The 14,145-nt window shown below is 40.2% G+C and overlaps 2 protein-coding genes across 7 annotated transcripts in view; one reads left to right on the forward strand and one right to left on the reverse strand.

The window, feature by feature from the left end:
- The window catches only part of GSAP (gamma-secretase activating protein), an 89,138-nt gene extending 86,438 nt beyond the window's left edge, over positions 1-2,700 (forward strand). For both annotated transcript variants that reach the window (XM_042249168.1, XM_027968572.2), the window contains one exon: positions 151-2,700. In XM_042249168.1, coding sequence (XP_042105102.1) covers positions 151-242 — 92 coding nt within the window. In that variant the 3' untranslated portion in view covers positions 243-2,700. The remainder of the gene's footprint in view (positions 1-150) is intronic.
- CCDC146 (coiled-coil domain containing 146) overlaps positions 2,699-14,145 on the reverse strand; it is a 142,253-nt gene continuing 130,806 nt past the window's right edge. For 3 of the 5 annotated variants that reach the window (XM_042249165.2, XM_042249166.2, XM_004007819.6), the window contains 5 exons: positions 12,527-12,755; positions 9,092-9,220; positions 8,414-8,551; positions 4,469-4,717; positions 2,699-3,161 (listed from right to left, as the gene is read on the reverse strand). In XM_042249165.2, the coding sequence (XP_042105099.1) occupies positions 2,958-3,161; positions 4,469-4,717; positions 8,414-8,551; positions 9,092-9,220; positions 12,527-12,755 (949 nt within the window). In that variant the 3' untranslated portion in view covers positions 2,699-2,957. The remainder of the gene's footprint in view (positions 3,162-4,468; positions 4,718-8,413; positions 8,552-9,091; positions 9,221-12,526; positions 12,756-14,145) is intronic. The other 2 variants (XM_060414653.1, XM_042249164.2) reach the window with 1 other exon arrangement.

Below are 14,145 nucleotides of genomic sequence, written 5' to 3' on the forward strand. Positions count from 1 at the left end.
GGTGCTGAAGATGAATAAATTTTAACAACACATTCTCAGAATAATACATTTTACTAGGATATAAAATAACTGATTTCAGTGAGTTGTAGGCACCATATTATAAACGTTCTATGACCTCATAGTAACTCTTTTCTCTGGTTTTCCTTTCAGCTCTGTATGCTTTTGAAGGACATGACAATGTGGATGCAAAATTTGTGGAGGAAGCAGCTCTGAAACACACCGCGATGCTATTAGGATTATAAAGAGAAAATACAGTGATACCTGCTTCCAATATCTTAATCTTGCTTATTAGCTCCATTCTCATTGAGAATTCTTTAGCAATATTTTAAATTGGTAACCAAAGTCAGAGTACCTTGTTGAGCCATCTGAAGGTCAGTTGAATACTTTGTTCAGCTAGAACTAAACCACTGTGCTTTATCCCATTTTGAACAGCAGATGAACAGTCAAGTGTAGAGAAATGACAACCTGTCCAAGGAGGTATGCAATGGTGTAAATTTTTCCAAGTGACTGATCTTCGTAGTACTCTCATTGGCCAAAAGTTAGCTTCTGTTATACTCTGAAATAAAATATGCTTCAAAAGTGTAGGAACAGTGCTTAGAAAAACAAAAATTAGACGTGTCATTGAGTATGTGACAAGCAGAAAAATTAAAAGTTGCAGAAAAACTCTATCGGAAAGAGGATACTATTTTAAAATACTAAATTTAAACAAAGTGAGATCTATTAATTCCAGTACAGAATAATTTGTAGAATACAACAGTTTGAACATACATAGAGTAGGATTTGTCTTTGTGAAGGTTCAGATGAAACTGTATTTAATATTATAAAGTGTTTTTTTATATTTATAAAAGTTTGATTTAGCAATACCTCATCATTTAAAAAAAAACACTGAAAGTTTTGGCCTGACTCCTTTGTTCTTTGAACTTTACCTTTTCATTCCTGTCAAGAATCATGAGTCCATGAACATGTTCCCCGAACCCCATGAAGCCTAATGAGTTCTCCCATTTTTCTTTCTTTCCCCTTTCTCTTCTACAGTGACGTTCCAACCATAATATAATTGCTTCCTGTAAAAAGCCCATGACCCTTTACTTTTGTCTCTTTACGCTGTTTCCATCAGTGAACTTGTAACATTTTAATGATTACAAACATCACTAGCTGGTGTAATAATTCAGCTTTTTAAAAATCATCACTGTATTCTAAAAATTATCCTTTCCTACATAATTTCCCGTTTTGGTTAAATCTTTCATGGTCACTGAGGTCAAAATCTTGGAGCCATATCAGCAAGGCGGTGCTGGTTTTTCCTCCTGATAAGGTCACTATTTTTCGTTCCCTACGCTTTCCTTTTCTCACCAGGGTTGTTTCTGTTGCTTTCTGAAGTCTAATTCATCTGACGCATATTTGAGATAAACACTAGTTTGATCCTATCACCACTTTCCTCATAATCCTTCAAGCACTTGGCATTTATTACAGGATAAATTCCAAACTCCTTGACATTCAAGTCTCCGATATCCTGGCCTCATACACTTCCCTAGTACTAGTGTTCCCTTCGTACCACACTGGCTCACTGGGCCTGGAGCACGACTTTTGTCTTCTTACTTCCAAGTCTTCCTCAGGTTATTTCCCCCACCTGGAATTCCCCTCCACTTATTAAAATCTTATTTATGCTTAAGAGCCAGATAAAAAGTTGCATCTGAGTGATTGAATCCTGGCCACTCCAATGCACAGTGGTATCTCACTCTCCAGACCTGTAGCATTGTTGTAATATTTAAGCATTCAAACCTTTCTGATTTTTAAAAATTATTTTTCCTTTCAATATTGTTAAACCTCTTATGTGTTTGTTTTTTGAACCCCTAATTACTGATCCTACAGCACAGCAGCTGTGTTTAAGTATGAAGTATTTTCCGGCATTAACCACAGCTTATACAGCATCACTTATAGGCACTCCCAAGGAATTGCTTTTTAATGATTTCACAAAGCAGTCAGGTAGGTTCAGGACTCCTAGACTGAGGAGGAGATTCAGTCTGTCTGTAAATCCAGTTTATCAGGTGGGGGCTTGGCACAGATTTTGTTTGGTTTAGAAAAACAAACAAATGTGATATTTTCACTCTCAGAGTAGAGAAATTAAATTTCTAACTGATATCAATATGAAATGACAGTAGTTTGAGCATATTAATGAGTGGAAGAACCACAGGCTTCAAATCTACTTGTGTATTTTTATATGAGAAAGTAAACAGAATCATGAAAGTATATTTGGGTGCAATACAATATAGAGTAATGAAATAAGTGAAACTGGCCTCATTTTCAACTCTTTCACATGCAGAGTTATAAATATTTTCATTGAAATTTTGAAAGATGTGGCATCAAAAGAAAGTAATCACTAGCATATTTGCCTGTAATATTGTGGAAAATCTAGTTTTAAGAAAGGAAAAATAGGGCATGAATGTTTTGCACAAAAGGATTCTTTATTTGTAAACAGAATCATTTATAATGTCACTTTAAAAAAGTCAAGGTCCCTTACTGCTTTTCAGTTTAGATTTACCAACATCAACTTCCAATATAGCTATTTACTTACCAAAATGAGTCATGCCCCTGTGATACTTGGGATATTTTTCTTTTAAACCATTTTTTCTTTCTCTTTAAAGTGAGTATATTGAGCAGGATCTCCTTTTCTTTCTGTAATAAAGACCACTGCCAATTTCTGTACTTTGTTGAAAAGGTGTTTATTTTTATCGCATTTGTATAGCACTCAGACTACTATATATTTCTGAAATGTAATCAAGAGATGGAGTGAAAAAGAAAAATCGATGGGTGTGAAAGGAAGTATATGTCGTTGTCTGTTGGGTAATTGTGGATACTGTGTTTGTTTGTAATTTAGGGCTGTTTGCTGACATTTTTCAGCTGTGGATGTGAAAAAGCCTGGTTGAAGTATCTCCTTCAGAAGCCTGGGTTGGTTCACATGCTCAGATTTCAATTGGCTTTATAACAGGTTTCCTTATGTGTCTTATGTTGGCCCCAGGTTCACTGGGTTTGAAAGGAGCCAGAGCGCCATACGGTTTTGGCAGAGGGAGAGTGGCCTCTGCCTCTGGGATGTAGGCATTTGGACGCTGCTCTGCAGTCGTGTAAACACCATTGGGCAGCTGGCGAGTTTCAGCTTCCAAGAACTCCTGCAAAGAATGATTTATCCTTTTCAGTTTTTGAAAACAGTGGTTAAATCACTTTATCCCCAGGGCCCATCAGACACAGCTGGGTCTGAGCACCCGTTGGCTATGCTGGCCAACATTCTAAGGGACAAAAGGGTGTGAGGGTAGAGTCACCAAACACACCCACCCCCACACACATTTCCTCTCACTAGAATGAACCATGTTGCTCAAGCATCACTCTGTTCCTGGGGTTTAGGGTTTACCATAAACTGGTTGGTAGGGCCTAAAGTCACCACATTTCAAACTCAGTATCTTACATTAAGCACTAGTTATTTATTTCCATGTCTGTGACAAAGGCAGGATAATCTTTTTCCTTTGGTAGGTCACTGGTGAGCAAATGGTACCAAGAAAGAGATAAGGAGTAAAAGAGAATTAGAGGAAAGTAGTCAGCAGCTTGCTTTGAGCCTCAAGATTCTGCCTGTGTTTCTGGAAAATAGGAATCTCTTATAGCATTAAAAAGAACTTGGGGGGGAAAATGGAGACAGGTAAATGACAGCTGGGACACCACAGGTAAAAATCTGAATGCCTTCAAAAATACAATCCTAGGCAGTGAGTGTGAGAATGATAAGTCAGACCCTATTTTCAGGAATTCTTAGTATGTGTTTGGAGTACAGTTTTTTCTTGGCTTAGAGAGTGAATAGTGATCTTCTGGGGATGTCTGCCCCGTAGTCAAGAGTAAGTTGTAGGTCTCTTTTGAAAGAGATGCCTAATTCCACTCTAAGATTATTGAAAAATCATGGGAGTAGGAAAAGAACTGGACACAAAGCCCCTAGGTGGGGCCAGTGATAGAGTTAGGTCCTTGGTGGGAGAAGGGTGGCACTGGAGTCATCGCTTCTGCACCAAATGCAGAGTCTTCAGAAGCCTGTGATGAGCATATGCTTGAGGCCTTACAATATGCTGTGGTGGCCACAGCAGATGGACATCGAAGAGCAAGGTATGGTCCGAGCAGGGCTGCAAAGACAGAGACTGGAGACCTAAGACAGAACCAGTGCCAGCCTGGTCATTGCCGTGCTAGCAGGAGGCCCTGGCGTGGGACTTGGTGCTTGCCAAATGCTCTCCAGGGAACATTCTGACCCTTCGCACTGTTGTACTTTGACTACGTACATAATAGCTTAAAAAAGGCAAAACTTCTCTCTAATCAGTTGTTAGGACTCTGTGTGCTGCGGAGTAGAAAAATTTCATGTATTTCAGGAGGATTGACAACCCCTGAAACAGCCCTTCCTGGCACACTTTATAAATGCAATGTAGAAAATAAAGAAGCCACAGCTTACCCGAGACTTTTCAGCGATGGCCAAGGCGTACATTTCTTCATCTCGAAGTACTTTCAGCCATTCTCTCTCAATCTCTTTATTGAGGGGAAGACCCTTTTCCATCCTGGAATTGCAAGTGAAGATGAACTCTTCCTTCTCCTTGACTTCCTTTTGGAGTTCAATGGCCATAGCTTGTTTCATGGACAGCTCAGCAACAAGAGCCATCATTTTTTCAGTAGCATCTTTGATCTTTTTCTGGTAGCCATTCATCTAGGATTGAAAAGCCCAAGGCTTAGCCTGTGTATACACTCCATGCAGACAGGCTACTGGCTGGCTGTGATAGTGGGTGGCATTCTTGCCTGAAGATGGGAGAGGTTAAGTGGGAATTCACAGAGACTAAGGACTGGAGGAGACCTCAGATTCAGCGCAACACTCTGGCTGTGAAATAAGGACAGCAGGAAGGAAAAGAAAGAGATCTGTTCATCTAGGCAACGGATTTCCAGGTGGGTAGAATTGAGGGGAATCGTTTAGTGTCTCCATATTTAAGAGGTGGTAAGAACAAGGGAAAGGATATTCTTGATGTCTTTAAGTTTTGACCTGATTTTGCCTTCTTGCTAGTTTGCTACTTATCCAGGGGGGAGAATCTGATAGAATGGAACTGTATTAGTTACAGTGTATTAACACTGGCTTAAATAAGATAATCAGCATCTGTGATGATTTTTAATAGAAGCTATTAAACATGTGTGTTTTATTGATCATAATTCCAAGGATGCACCATTATGAGGTCATAAGCAAGCATGAGCTGAACTGGACCATCTGGACAGTAATTTGATGAAATGTAATATTCCTAGTTGTGTGTGTTTACATGCATGTACTTACCTTTTCATATAAGCTATTTATCATTGAATTAAAGAATCAAAGAATTAAAAGATAAGACTAAGTGGAAATTTTGATTTTAAAGGACAGAAAAGAAGTAAAAGTTGGAATTAGTTCCTATAAGCTTTCTGGCCCACTGCATGGCCTTTCAATGTGGCCTTAGCCCTGGTGGGGCAGTAAGAGATGACTCCTCCCACCCGCCAACACTCACTGTTGTATTACTTTGCCTTAGTATTTCTTCATATCCTTTCACTACTGACATCATAGTATAAATGTATTTGGGTATAGCCTGTCATCCCACAGGAACGTATTCTTCATGGGGACAAGGTTTATTTGTTTTACTCATAATGTTCCCAGTGCTTAGAATATAGGAGGCAAAATTAAAAACTGAATGTTTGTTGAATGAAGGAATGAATACGTTCTTAGTCTGATTGCTCAGTCCTTTGAACCAAGGTAAACTGAGACACAAATATGACCTTCCAAAAACTACACCCTACCTCAAAACACTTTCTTCCCTAGAGTATATACTGGTCTATCTGTACACTTGCTTACAGAAACGTTGCTGCTGGTGATTTAGCTTTCCTCTGAAAATATAATGACCAATTATTATGTGCAAACTTTGTCTCTTTAATGGAATAGGGAATATAATTTTTTTTGGTTGCACTGGATCTTCGTTGCTGCACGCAGGCGTTCTCTAGTTGCAGCGAGCGGGGGCTACTCTCTAGTTGTGTTCCATGGGCTTCTCATTGTGGTGGTTTCTCTGTTGTGCAACAAGGGCAAGCAGGCTTCAGTAGTTGTGGCACACAGGCTTAGCTGCCCCATGGAATGTAGAATCTTCCCAGACCAGAGACTGAACCCATGTCCCCTACAGTGGCAGGCAGATTCTTAACCACTGGACCATCAGGGAAGTCTGGGAATATAAATTTTTATAACTCTTCTATGCTGTACTAATTTTTAGGAAGCATAATTTGAATAAAAATGATAGGCATTCAAAGCTTCAATGATGAGTCATTATCTCTTTTAAATGTCATTAATTAATCAGCCATTGCACACTTGAATGTATGTATAAGTAACCAACCTCTCTTCTCCTCTACAAAAAAAAAACAAAAAACAAAAAAAACGATGGTGTTATTCTGGGTTCTCTAAGTCTTTGCTGACATTTCACACTTTCTGTTCATTCGGGAAACTTGTTAGAGGAGCCAGAAGCTCTCCAGGAGAGATGAGAGATGAGCTATGCAACCTTGCTGAGCACCTTCAAGGGGCCAGACATTTCTGCTTCACTATGTGATGCTTGCCGCCATGTTAGCTGATATCACACCCATTTCACAGATCAGTAAACTGAGTTTTAAGATTGTGTATATTTCTCAAGATCACTTGCTAGTGTTGATAAATCACAGATCTGGGATCTGAATGTCTTGTCTTCCAACTCTGCCTACTATGAAGAGGTTATTTTGAATGGAGGAGGATGAAAGCCAGGTAGAGAGCATGGAAGGTGGAGAAAGGAAAGGGGAAATAAATCATGAGGACAGGACTCAGTTCTGTTGGAACCTTCCTGGCCACGTGTATGGTCTCAACAGCTCCTATTTGTGTTACTCTGGCTTTCCAGTTGACTACCGGAGAGACTGCCATCAGCTTTGACAAGCCAGCCCTCAGCAAAACCAACTTCCCCCACAGAAAGGGAAATTCATTTTCCAAAAGAAAGGAAGGCAACATTTAAAGAAACTCCAGATATGCTAATTTAGGCTAAGTTTATGAGCTTAAAAAAGTTTCTTAAGGTTTCTTATTTTATGAGGCAAAGCTGAGATTTGCACAAGTGCTGCAGTCCATTAGTGGAAATGATTAGAGCGGAAGAGAAAAAACCAAATAAAAGTGGCCAAGAAGGCTTCAGACTTACAATAGTTGAGTGTGCCAGAACTGTTTCTCAAACAAAACCGTCAACTTATTCAATAAATGTTTTTCTAGAGGTTAGTACATGCGAGGCATCTGGAAAACTAAGAGTAAGAAAGAACCACTGCCCTCAGGAGCCACAGTGGGAGGCATAGCGTCACTGTTATCCGTGGCATCTTCTTAACCGTTTCCTCCCTTTTGCAGTGTGTGGACATTGGGTCCTTTCCCCTTTTGCACACAGTAGCTCGAGTGACTGTTGCTGACTGAATAAAACCCTGAGCTGTCATAGAAGGATTCTCCAAGGGGCCAGGGAGGCCAGGCAGGCAGCAGACCCTCTGACTCCAGACAGTGCAAAGTCCTGTTGCATCCTAATCACCAGCCTCGCTCCTCTTGGTATAGCTTCCAGAGTCTCTGCCTGACCCCTAAGCTTTGGATCAGAAGCCCTGGTATATTAAGCTTAGGGAATTAGGAAGCTCAGTGTTACTGGCCTTTCTTCACTAGTGGGGCCTGGTGGCAGCTCCACCCTGTGGTGTTGTGTGATTGCTATTCTCTTTAATGGTTCCCTTCCATTCTGGGGGGCTTCCCTGGTGGCTAAGTGGTAAAGAATCTGCCTACCATTATAGGAGACGTAGGTTCAGTCCCTGGGTCAGGAAAATTCCCCTGGAGAAGGAAATGGCAACCTACTCCAGTATTCTTGCCTGGGAAATCCCATGGACAGAGGAGCTTAGCAGGCTACAATCCATGGGGTTGCAAAAGAGTCAGACACGACTTAGAGACTAAACAACAACACTATTGCTGGGATCTGGCTGCTTCTGGATTTAGGCAATTCCCATGCAAACTGCTGGATAAGTGAACCCCTCCCTTCACAAGGAAGTAGAAAGGATTTAACATGGCGCATGAAATATGAAGATAATGATGGTCATTTTTGAGTACGTACTCTGTTAAGTGAAATTTGTGTACTGTCATTGAAAGGCTTAGAACTTCCCATTATAATGAGAATTCATTCAGGGAAACAAGACTGAAACTTACCTTGGGCAATTCTCTAAGAGTCATCTTTACAGTATAAATTTTAATTCTTTGTATTTCTCTAGTTATACAGCCTAACCTCTCCAGGGCTTTTCTCAGCAAATGAAGCCATCTATGGAAAGTGGAGGGTGATAGAGGAGGAAGGGCAGAAGAGAGAGGGCAGGGACTTGGGCAGACCTTCTTGGCTAAGAGTAGTGTGTCCTGCTTGCAGGCCTGCGTCTTGCTGTAGAGCCTGTCTGTGAGCCGGGAGATCTGTTCATAGATGAAATCCTTCTCCAGCAACTTCTCCTCCTTCTTAGCCAGCTGTAGTTCCAGCTACAGTTAAAAAGAATTTCAAAGGGAGAAAAAAAGTCATGCAAGTCAAAATCTTTCCTAATTAGAGTACTATTCCCCCTTTTCCCCAATGAAAACCCCTTGCCTTCATAACTCCAGAAGGTCTTTAGAACTGGACGAAGCCCAGACTTACCCTCTCCAACCTCCTCCATCCCCTCCCCTCACATGCACTATGGAGTTCTTTCTCCCCATTGCGAACAATGGACCTCTCGGCTCCATCTAGCTCCCATATTGTCATTCCTCTGATATGCTCCCATCAGGAAGACTAATTCATTTAAGATGCCAAAATTGCTCCCATGGGCTGTGAGACAGAGATGGGTATCTTGAAAGCACTCACATTTTGCTTCTTTTGGCAACAGCTAAAGTCAAGCTTAGATTTTGTTACTAAATTACAATGAAAGGACTATATTAGTGACTAGAATCATGAGGGATTAATCTGCATAACATGAGACAGTACCACAGATATCTGTGACGCTGATCAACAAGGGGACAACAGATGCTATTTTAAGAGAAGATATTTACCGCATCCATTTTTTTGATCATTTCTTCCTCAGTCATATCTTTCCCTGGAAGTAAGTGTGTTCTGTTCTCACCCTCAGGGTTTATAAACTTTTTCTCCAGGTCTTTTATTTTGTCTGTACACTGTGAAAACTATTAAACAAGAAAGAAACATTAACTTTGCTCAGTAAATCTTAAAGTCACATAGCCCAGGGTCTTTAGGGTCCCTCCAGGCAAAGTTGGAAGGGAATTCTTAACAACCCTTCAGCTGGGACTTGGGGTGAGACAGTATTTCTTCTCACTCATGGTACCAGGAGGAAGATGCCTGTTAATTGATTCTATTAATACAAAGCAAAGTGGTGATTTCTAGGGCACCAAGAAAAAAAAGACTTCATAACCAGTCCTTTTATTACTTCCCATTTGTGTTATATTCATGGGATGCCATGTAGCTGTAGGGCTCTGACTATACACGCTTGATCTCTTTATCGCATACTGTTACAGGGGCCAAGGTAGACTGCACACAGGGCACTCAACACACAAGCCTCCAGTTTAAATCCCTTGCTGGCAGTAGGCTTAATGGCCTACCAGAGAAGAGTGGAGTTCTTATTACTAGGTGAAAACAGTGTACAGTCTGTGAGGAATAGCCTGAACTATCTGTATTTTTTTTGGTAAACACCCAATATGTTGTTTCATATATCAACTATATTTGTTGACCCTGAGACTTTGGAGGTAGATGAAGAAATACAGAAACTCCCAAGTAGGAGTGGCAGCTAAACCTAGCTGTTTTATAGGTAGAGATGTTGAACACAGTGAAAACCAAGAGTTATCACTTTTAGCTTTTCTACTGAAAATCTGTATAATCTCAGGCAAATCATTTATCTTCTCTAAACCTTAGTTTCCTCAACTGTCAAATGGGAAAATAAATCCCAAACTCATGGGATTGACCCATTAAAAGAGATAATACATTTAGAGTACTTGACAACATATCCAAGAGTGATACAGGTAGAATTTAAAATTTTAAATTTATTCTCGTCCTCCCAACAAAAAAGAATTTCAAATGGTGACATGAATATTTTTTTCTCTCTCCACACTTCCTAATTGCCCTTAATATGGAGTTAAAGTATCCTTGTATGTGTAATTAAGCATTTGTTGTATTTGTTATTAATAATATTTAATGTCTCCATGGTTAATTAGGGAATTAAATAGGAAAAAAATATGGTACTTGCTTATCAAAGTGGTACCTTGATTGATCTTATTTTCCCATGGGCTTGAAGAAAACCTGTTTCCTTTTTCTATATAAAATGGTGTTCTTATGTCCTAAAATAGTTCACATGACTTCTGAGAACCCTAAAAAGAGGCTATCATTGTAAGTAAAATATTGCAGGAAAATGTGACTCATGATAATCCTTGGATTAGACTGTTGGACAATTAAGAACTGTTGCAAGAAACCAAAAAATTCAAACCTTAAGAGAATTCTGAAAATGACAAAAAAGAGGAAGATTGGGGGAAGAAAAAAAAAAAGAGCACAAAACACTATCACTATAACAAACAACAGGACGTGACAGGGATCTGGCACTACACGGCAGGGGCTTGCCTGAAGTTCAAAATTTCACACCATATCCTTCAAAGCACAAAGTGATTCATGCTCAGTGTACAATTAAATAATTAGATGCAGTCTGAAGACTAATGGGAAACTTTCTATTCAGCTGTCCTTTGGCTTAGAACTAAGATGGCCCCTGGGGTGGGGGCAATCCGGAATGGTGAGGCTGTGGAAGGGAGATGGTGGCGGATGAAGGATGGAAAGACAAGGCTGTGAAATGGAGCTAGGCGGGGGTGCTGCATGGGCCAATACACCTGGAGGACTGTTCCCAGAGGTGGGGTGGTCCTAAGAACTCTACTTGTCTGATACTTAATTTGAACTCCTTTGCATTTCTTTAGCGTATCCTGTCACACTGGTGTCCCAGTTCTTCAGTAAAGTCAGTTTACAGACACAGACTTCACAGAATGGCCTTGTGTCAGTGCAGGCGGAAAGAGGAGTGTGACACAGAAGTGGACCAGACCCCATGTTTGCGATCTGAGGAGGGGATCCCCCAGATGAACCACAGATTGGAAGCAGGAGTCAGTTTGTGGGAGACCTGGGGGAGGCCTGGGGGCTCTGACTCAGGGCTGCACTTACTGAAGAAGTGAACTGGAGAACACAAAGCTAAAGAAACACTGGAATCCAAACCTTAGTGTATTTGTGAAAAATGAAAGATCCTTTTGTCTATATAGCATATTACACATTCAAATGCCATGAAATAGTACATGCATCATCCAATTTCATAAAGTCCTATAAATTGCCAAGACATGATTAAAAAAAAAAAAAGACCCAGAACTGTGTCTATAGCATGAACTAATAAAATCATTTGCCTGTATACCTAGAAAAAGATCAGAAGGATCTCATCTAAATTTTTAATAAGTTTAATAGTAATTATATCTTAGGGATGTAATTTTTTCTTTAACTTTTTAACATGTGTTACAAAACTTCATAAGTGGAACTTGTCTTAGTTTTATAATAAAAAAATCTGAAAGCAAACAGGACTTTATAGAAAACAGGTTAAAATGTGTTCCTGCTACATTGAATCAATGGGAAAAATTTAGCCTCAAATGTTTTAGTTTTTTTTTCTTCTATTTTCACTAAGAAAAAAAGTATAATTATTACATAAGAAAACAGCTTTATATTAATGGTTTTATTTATTGGCTATTTTGTGTTTAAATGCTATGACTTTATTCCACTTTTAAAAAACCACATCAAAGGCCAAGTTATTAAATTAGAGGGAAATTACAGGTGTTAACAAGGAGTTATGATTATCAATGTATAAGAAACAAAAATCTTGGCTCTAGAGAACAAGAGTATCAAAGATAAGAGAGCTAGATGGTCTGCAAGATCTTCCAGCAGGCATCAAAAACATCATTATGTGGGTGGTGGTGGAAGCCTGTCATCTTCCTGGGTGGTGAAGTGGTAAAATATTCATCTGCCAATGCAGAAGATGTGGGGTTCAATCCCTGGGTTAGGAAGATGCCCTGGAGAAGGAAATGGCAACCCACTGCAGTATTCTTGCCTGGGAAATCTTGTGGACAGAGGAGCCTGGTGGGCTACTGTCATGGGGTCAGCTACAGTCTAACATGACTAAGCACACACAGCGAGAGCCAGCTCTGAAGAAGCTGAGCTAGAGCTGAGATTTGTGAGAGTCTAAATTCCAAGAAAGGCAGAAAGTGATTCATCAGGGATTGAAGGACAGTCTATAGTTCAGATGTCTGAAGCACAGATTGTACCCTGACATTTAACTCATGAGTTCTAGGTACCAGGAGTAGCATGCCTTGATTTACAAGAAAGAACTTATATGACATACAAACAAAGGAGGGGAAAAAAAAAAAGGCAAATGGTCCCAGAAATTTTGTCATGAATATATTTCCCACCTGAATCTGGAGCACTGCCAAGTCAGCATCCAAAGCACTCTTGACTGGCAGTAATTTCCGGGTCACGTGAATCTGTCTTTGCTTTTCAGCAATCTTGAGTTTCAGGAATCGGATCTTTTCCTCCAGGACATGAAGTTCAATTTCTCCATTTAGCTTCATCTTCTCTTGGATATTTATTTTTTCATAAAAAATGCACACTTCCTCTTCCCGCTCTATCAGCTGAACACCACTACGGTCAAATTGAAAGGCAGAGGCTGAGAGGATTTTGAGGCCACTGTTTTACTAGTCATTGTGGTCCCCTCTGGATTTGGGGGCAAAATAACACATCAACATTGCATAATTCCAGAAGACAACAGATACTCACTGTTGGCTTTCTAGTTAAACTCTTACATTTTTCTGGGCATGAGATAGAGAGGGTTGTTTAGTATCTGGACTCTGAGCTAACTGTGTTGTTGGCTGGCCTTAGTATATCTGCAAGTCCCAAAGGTTTTCCCTGGATAGGAAAGAATGTCACTCCCCACACATGAACAACGTGATCCCAGAGTCTGATTTTCTGCAGACCCTTTTCATGGGCCAGACTCGCCAGCCAAGATCTGGCCAGAGGTACCCAGGCAGGCGGCCGGGGAATGTGTTTCTTGCAGCTATTCTGCTCTCTAACTTGCCAGACCCATTAGGCTCTTTCACAGTTAAATATTTCTGATGCACGTTTCCCCATAAGCAAAATCCTGTCTTTTGAAATCATGCCAGGGGAAAGACCCCTCCTGAGGAGGCTATGGGGAAAAAACAAAGTAAGAATTTTCTAATTCCAGCCTCACAGAACTGACCAGGGTCTGGGAACACACTGCCTACATGCTTTGATTTGTGCCAGGAGCCACATGAGAGGACTTTCTTTTCCCAGAGAGAACACCTGCCAGGCCTTTGAAAAAGTTGTGTTTGTCAGGACCCTGAAGTTCTCCCCTGATACTGTCTGCATCTATTATCCCAGAGTTATCCCATCTGTTATCCCAAAGCAATCTTTCATTGCTTTTTCTTTCTCTCGCCTCCCTCAGGACATGTGTGAACAGGGTTATATTTGGTTACTCTTAGCTCTGTTTTTTTTCTCACTTGCTGTTCACTGGGTCATCTCCTGAGCTTCTTTGATCTCTTGACATCAGAAGCCAGGTGCGATGCTTTATCACCTTTTTTACTTTCAGGGCCCAGCACTTACACAGAACACAGCCTTACACAGAACAGCACACAAGCAAGGTTTGATGAAAAAAAAAAAACAAAACATAATGCCTGACATAATTACTACAAGGTTCTATAGTCTCAAATGCCAGATTTCTTAGAGCACAAGAAACTTAGGAAAACTGTTAAGTAGTAATTGATTAATATTATTATAGCTGGGAGAAATAATGCTTCAAGGGTAACACCTCTTGAAGGTGATACTTACTTGCTAAGAAACTGTACTGGGTGAATCATTTAATAAATCTGTCCCCAAAGTGAATACAAGATCCAAAGACGACTTATTTATATCAATTATTCTGAAATAATTTGATAGTATCCTAAATGGTAGCCTGAGAAAGGACTGTGATCTTTAAGCGAGCAGCTTCCCAAACCCTACTCTTGCCTGTCTCTCT

This window comes from Ovis aries, chromosome 4, assembly GCF_016772045.2.
Source record: "Ovis aries strain OAR_USU_Benz2616 breed Rambouillet chromosome 4, ARS-UI_Ramb_v3.0, whole genome shotgun sequence".
Classification (NCBI taxonomy): domain Eukaryota; kingdom Metazoa; phylum Chordata; class Mammalia; order Artiodactyla; family Bovidae; genus Ovis; species Ovis aries.